This window comes from Theropithecus gelada, chromosome 19 (genome assembly GCF_003255815.1).
Source record: "Theropithecus gelada isolate Dixy chromosome 19, Tgel_1.0, whole genome shotgun sequence".
Classification (NCBI taxonomy): Eukaryota; Metazoa; Chordata; class Mammalia; order Primates; family Cercopithecidae; genus Theropithecus; species Theropithecus gelada.
The window spans coordinates 26,111,466-26,116,955 of NC_037687.1; the positions used below are offsets into that span (position 1 = coordinate 26,111,466).

The window sequence follows — 5,490 nt, forward strand, 5'->3', positions numbered from 1 at the left end:
GGGTTTTCAGTCAGAGTCTCTGGCGCCCCCTCTCTCTGGCTCTGTCATTCCCCTCTGGGTCTTTACCCCCTCCCATCTCTGGGTCTCTGTCCCCACTTCTCTCTCTGGGTCTTTGCTTTCCAAGTCTCTGTTCCCACCCCACCTTTGGCCCTCTTTCTCTGGGCTCTTTCCACCCCCCATCCCCAGACCTCTGGCCTCCTCTCTCTGGGTCTCTGTCCCCCCCTCTGAATCTCTGGCCCCCCATCTCTCTCTGTGTCTCTGTCCCCCCACCCTGAGTCTCTGTCCCCCTCCCTCTCTGGGTCTCTGTCCCCCTCTCTTGGGTCTCTGTACCTCCCCTCTCTCTGGGTCTCTTCTCCCCCGCCCTGTCTCTGTCCCCCCTCATCCCTGTCCCACCCTCTCTCTGGGTCTCTGTTTTTCTACCTAGTCCCTGTCCCCTTCTCTCTGAGTCCCTGTTTCCCCTCTCTCTGGGTCTCTGACCCCACCCCTCTCTGGATCTCTGTCTGCTCCCCCTTCTCTCTGGATCTGTACCCCTGCTCTGGATTTCTACTCCCCCCCGGTCCCTCTGGGCCTCTGTCCCCCCCACCCCCGGGTCTCTGTACCTCCCTGCCTCTGTTCCCCTCCCACCTCTGTCCTCCTCTCTCTGGGTTTCTGTCCCCCTCTCTCTCAGAGTCTCTGTCCCCCTCTCTCTGGGTCTCTGTCCCCCTCTCTCTCTGGGTCTCTGTCCCCCCCTCTCTCTGGGTCTCTGTCCCCCTCTCTCTCTGGGTCTCTGTCCCCCTCTCTCTGGGTTTCTGTCCCCCTCTCTCTCTGTCCCCCTCTCTCTCAGGGTTTTGTCTGAGTCGCTTTTTCTCTGGGCCTCTGTGTCCCCACCCCACGTTCTCTATGGTCTTCAGATCCTGTCTCTCTCAGCCCCTCCTCTACCTCCACCTATGGGCCCCAAGGCCCCTCTCGGGACTAAAGGTCTCTGGGCTGAGGTATGACATTTGGTAAATGAGTAACTCGGGTCCCACAGTCAACGGGGTGCTTTGGGCGGCTGTCCCTCCTCCATGGACTCTTCCCAAAGACCCCAAGTCAGGGGAGAGAGAAGAGGATCAATGAGTGTACACTGAGCCACCACCCAGAGTGAGGGGACAATATGGCCACAGGCAGGATCCCAGGAAAAAAAGAAAAAAACATGGGAACCAAAAAGACACGGAGACAAAGCACACAGCCGGCTTCCAACAAGGGGGGACCTGGGGGGAAGGGGCCCGATTTGGGTCTGAGCCAGGTCTAGTTCTGAGGGTCCCACCAAAAAAGTCGGGGAGTGCCAAGGGGATGAGGTCAGCGAGTGGCCCCACCTACATCCGTCCCCGCGGGGGGCCCCTTCCCGCGCTGAGCTCAGCATGACTCAGCAGTCGCTGCCTGCAACAAGGACCCCAGATACCGGCCTGGCGAGGCATCTGCAGATCCCCTCGGTCAGGGGCTGCCCTGCCTGGGCTGCTCGGAGCGGCTCCTCTGTAGGGCAGGGCCTGACCTCACACCCCACGCCCCAGTGGCTTCAGCTCCCTGCCCAGCGCACGGGCTACCTCCATCGGGGCACTTAAGCAGGGTCAAGGTTTGCGCCGACTCCGTCTCCCAGAAATCAGCATGGACCAGGTCCACTTAAAAAATACGCATTAGTTGTAGACAGACGTCTCGTCCATAGGTCCCCAGACTGTGTGTCCACAACGCAGGGCTTCTGTTTGTGGGCCTGAAAGAGCACACGTCAGGCAAGACACGAGGGCAACTTCAGAGACACTGTTTTCACGGCCAAGGAGAATTCTCGGAGTCTGTGAGTTGCCTCCAAAACAGCCCCCAGGACACGCAGTCCCAGAGACACCGCAAAGCTCGAAACAGACATTTCATTCCTCCCCATTTCCACTCCCAGAAAACGACTGGGCCCTTGAAAGAGCTCCAAGGTATCCCCAAAGTCCCAGCCAGTCTTTGGAGGCTTTCCGAGGGCTGTCCAGGGTTCCAGAAGTCACCCTACCTCATACAATGCTCCTCCTGGGCTTCCCGCACTGGGGAACCCCACGGCTCCAGAACAACTGCCCTTTCCAACTTGCAGAGCACCTCAAGGACCTAAAGATCTCCCCGGGGAGGGCTCCAAAATATAGAGTTTGCATCGTGAACCCCCACCTCTGTAAAGCCCAGGACTCCAGTCCTCGCACGCCTCTGTCTCGCAGAGATCCCCAGGGGTCCAGAAATACCACCTCACAGTGGCCTTCCAAGCTTCCCAAGGATCCGGAGACTCCTTATCTCGCAGCACAAACCTCAGGCAACTACAGGTCCTCCCCGCACCTCTGAGTTGCCCCTCCCCCCACTCAAGGTTCCAGAAAAATCCATGCCCTCCAAAACCCCAGAATCTGACTTACTTTCCCGAGGCACCCCCAGGACCCCAGGGTCATCAGTTCACAGGACTCTTAATGCTCCCATAAAACTATAGTCTCCCAGAGGAACCCCAGTTCCCATCCCCCCGCCCACGAAACCCTCCATTCCTCGAATCGGCCCCAGGGCCCCAACCCCCGCAAGCCCCCATTTCACAACACACTCGCGCTGCAGGCGCGTGACTTCCCCCTGCTTTGGGGCGGGGGCTGAGACTCCTGTGTGCTCCGGATTGGTCAGGCACGGCCTTCGGCCCCGCCTCCTGCCACCGCAGATTGGCCGATAGCCCGTTCCGAGCGCCCCGCCTCCGAGGGACAGCGCACTATAAAAGAACCGCCCTAGCCACGTCCCCTGGAAGTTCGGCGGTCCCGCGGGTCTGTCTCTTGCTTCAACAGTGTTTGGACGGAACAGATCCGGGGACTCTTTCTTCCAGCCTCCGACCGCCCTCCGATTTCCTCTCCACTTGCAACCTCCGGGACCATCTTCTCGGCCATCTCCTGCTTCTGGGACCTGCCAGCACCGTTTCTGTGGTTAGCTCCGTCTTGCCGACCAACCATGAGCTCCCAGATTCGTCAGAATTATTCCACCGACGTGGAGGCAGCCGTCAACAGCCTGGTCAATATGTACCTGCAGGCCTCCTACACCTACCTCTCTCTGGTGAGTCCCCAGGACGCCCCAGGCCCTAATTTCCCCCAGCTGCGCACGTTCGGCCCTCAGCGCAGGCGCCGGCCTTCTTTGTCCGGTCGAGTAAACAGAGGGCGGAGTCCCCTTTGGCCTCGCCTCCCGCTAAGCATTGTTTCCTCCATCTCTTTCCTTAGGGCTTCTATTTCGACCGCGATGATGTGGCTCTGGAAGGCGTGAGCCACTTCTTCCGCGAATTGGCCGAGGAGAAGCGCGAGGGCTACGAGCGTCTCCTGAAGATGCAAAACCAGCGTGGCGGCCGCGCTCTTTTTCAGGACGTCAAGGTAACTAGTGTGTGGGTAGGGTAACGGACTACATCTCCCAGCGGGCCGTGCGCGCGAGGAGCCTTGATTTGAGGGCTTAGATGTCGCGTGGGCTTCGGGGAGATTGAGTTCGGTCTTGTGAGCCCTTTTACGGCTGGAAATAGAGGCGCACGTCGTGCAGTGCCCCCAGGACGCCGCAGTCCACACCGCTGCGTAGTCTTAAGGACGTGTAGCTGTAAGAGCTAGGACGGGGTGCGGAGAGTGATAAATACAGGCTGTCACATGTCTTTGTGGCCTGGGCCTCTGACCCCCACCAACTCTTGGGAAATGTAGGTTTAGTTCCATGTGCCGAGTGTGTGTATTCTGAAGCCGTTTCTCCCTTCTGTATAGAAGCCAGCTGAAGATGAGTGGGGTAAAACCCCGGATGCCATGAAAGCCGCCATGGCCCTGGAGAAAAAACTGAATCAGGCCCTTTTGGATCTTCATGCCCTGGGTTCTGCCCACACGGATCCCCATGTACGTACCCCCTGCATCCATGGCTACCCAACCATACCCCTCAAGCCTTTGCTCTCTTTGGGCAAATTCCCTTCAGAGCCTCATTTAACACCTGTCATATTTTAATCTGCAACTGGCAGCTCTTTCTCCCTCTTTTCCAGGGATCGGGTTTCTTTTTTTTTTTTTTTTGAGAGGGAGTCTCACTCTGTCGCCCAGGCTGGAGTGCAGTGGCCGGATCTCGACTCACTGCAAGCTCCGCCTCCCGGGTTCACGCCATTCTCCTGCCTCAGCCTCCCGAGTAGCTGGGACTACAGGCGCTCGCCACCTCGCCCAACTAGTTTTTTGTACTTTTTTTTTTAGTAGAGACGGGGTTTCACCGTGTTAGCCAGGATGGTCTCGATCTCCTGACCTCGTGATCCGCCCGTCTCGGCCTCCCAAAGTGCTGGGATTACAGGCTTGAGCCACCGCACCCGGTAGGGATCGGGTTTCTAATTTCTCCCTCTTCTCTCTCAGCTCTGTGACTTCCTGGAGACTCACTTCCTAGATGAGGAAGTGAAGCTCATCAAAAAGATGGGTGACCACCTGACCAACCTCAACAGGCTGGCCGGCCCGGAGGCTGGGCTGGGCGAGTATCTCTTCGAAAGGCTCACTCTCAAGCACGACTAAGAGCCTTCTGAGCCCAGCGACTTCTGAAGGGCCCCTTGCAAAATAATAGGGCTTCTGCCTAAGCCTCTCCCTCCAGCCACTAGGCAGCTTTCTTAACGACCCTAACAAGCCTTGGACCAAATGGAAATAAAGCTTTTTGATGCAGTTGGTGGTTTTGTGTGTGGTATGGAAGATGAGGTGGGATCTGTTCTCATAAAGCTTCTGGCTGGGGATGCCAGTGAAAGAGGAGTTGGCCCCATCTCCCATTTTCTTATCTCTTCTAAGACAAGAAGCTATCTGGGTAGTGTTGAACTTGAGGGTTCTCTGCTTGCCTGGCTGTTAACTGTCCCTCCCGGATGGTAGAGATAGCCTCCAGGGAGTTGAATTAAGACCTAGGTTGGTACCTGGACACAGATCTGTTAGGTCTCAGCCAGAAACAGCACTATTTAACGAGTGATTATGAGGCCAGGTGGGCCGATCAGCTGATGTCAGGAGTTCGAGACCAGCCTGACCAACATGGAGAAACCCCGCCTCTACTAAAAATACAAAATTAGCGGGGTGTGGTGGTGCATGCCTGTAATCCCAGCTAGTCAGGAGGTTGAGGCAGGATAATCACTGGAACCTGGGAGGCGGAGGTTGCCGTGAGCCGAGAGCAACATCATTGCACTCCAGCCTGGGCAACAAGAACGAAACTCCGGTCTCAAAAAAAACCCAAAAAACATATCTGCCTCACGGAGGTTGCAGTGAGCTGATACCGCGCCAGTGCGCTCCAGACTGGGCAACGGAGTGAGACTCTGTCTCAAAAAAAAAAAAAAAAAAAACCCTCAATTCTGGGAGGCAGCTGAAATTATTAGGCCCTTTATATGGGCACGTTGAGGCTATTGCTGTGCAACTTGCATGGCAACCAGGAGGCTCACTGAGGTCTTTGCTCCAGAGTTTACAGATTATGGCCCAAGCTTCAGTAATCCCAATGTGAGGCGCACACTGAGAGGAACTGACAAGCGGA

The 5,490-nt window shown here is 56.8% G+C and overlaps 1 protein-coding gene across 2 annotated transcripts; it reads left to right on the forward strand.

The window, feature by feature from the left end:
• The first annotated feature begins 1,235 nt into the window (after positions 1 to 1,235).
• FTL (ferritin light chain) lies at positions 1,236 to 4,649 on the forward strand. Of its 2 annotated transcripts, none has more exons than XM_025369304.1 (4): positions 1,236 to 3,057; positions 3,219 to 3,365; positions 3,735 to 3,860; positions 4,353 to 4,649. In XM_025369304.1, exons 1-4 carry the CDS (start codon positions 2,956 to 2,958, stop codon positions 4,503 to 4,505), a joined length of 528 nt encoding a protein of 175 aa, XP_025225089.1. In that variant the 5' UTR covers positions 1,236 to 2,955; the 3' UTR covers positions 4,506 to 4,649. The 2 variants fall into 2 exon arrangements, with proteins under 2 accessions (XP_025225089.1, XP_025225090.1); XM_025369305.1 differs by having other exon boundaries at positions 3,738 to 3,860; positions 4,353 to 4,639.
• The last annotated feature ends 841 nt before the right edge of the window (positions 4,650 to 5,490 follow it).

Excerpts from the sequence above, each read along its gene's own strand:
- FTL (XM_025369304.1), top strand. The coding sequence starts at position 2,956 with ATGAGCTCCCAGATTCGTCAGAATTATTCCACCGACGTGGAGGCAGCC. Across the intron at positions 3,058-3,218 it reads CCTACACCTACCTCTCTCTG|GGCTTCTATTTCGACCGCGA; the intron begins GTGAGTCCCCAG and ends CTCTTTCCTTAG. Across the intron at positions 3,861-4,352 it reads CTGCCCACACGGATCCCCAT|CTCTGTGACTTCCTGGAGAC; the intron begins GTACGTACCCCC and ends CTTCTCTCTCAG.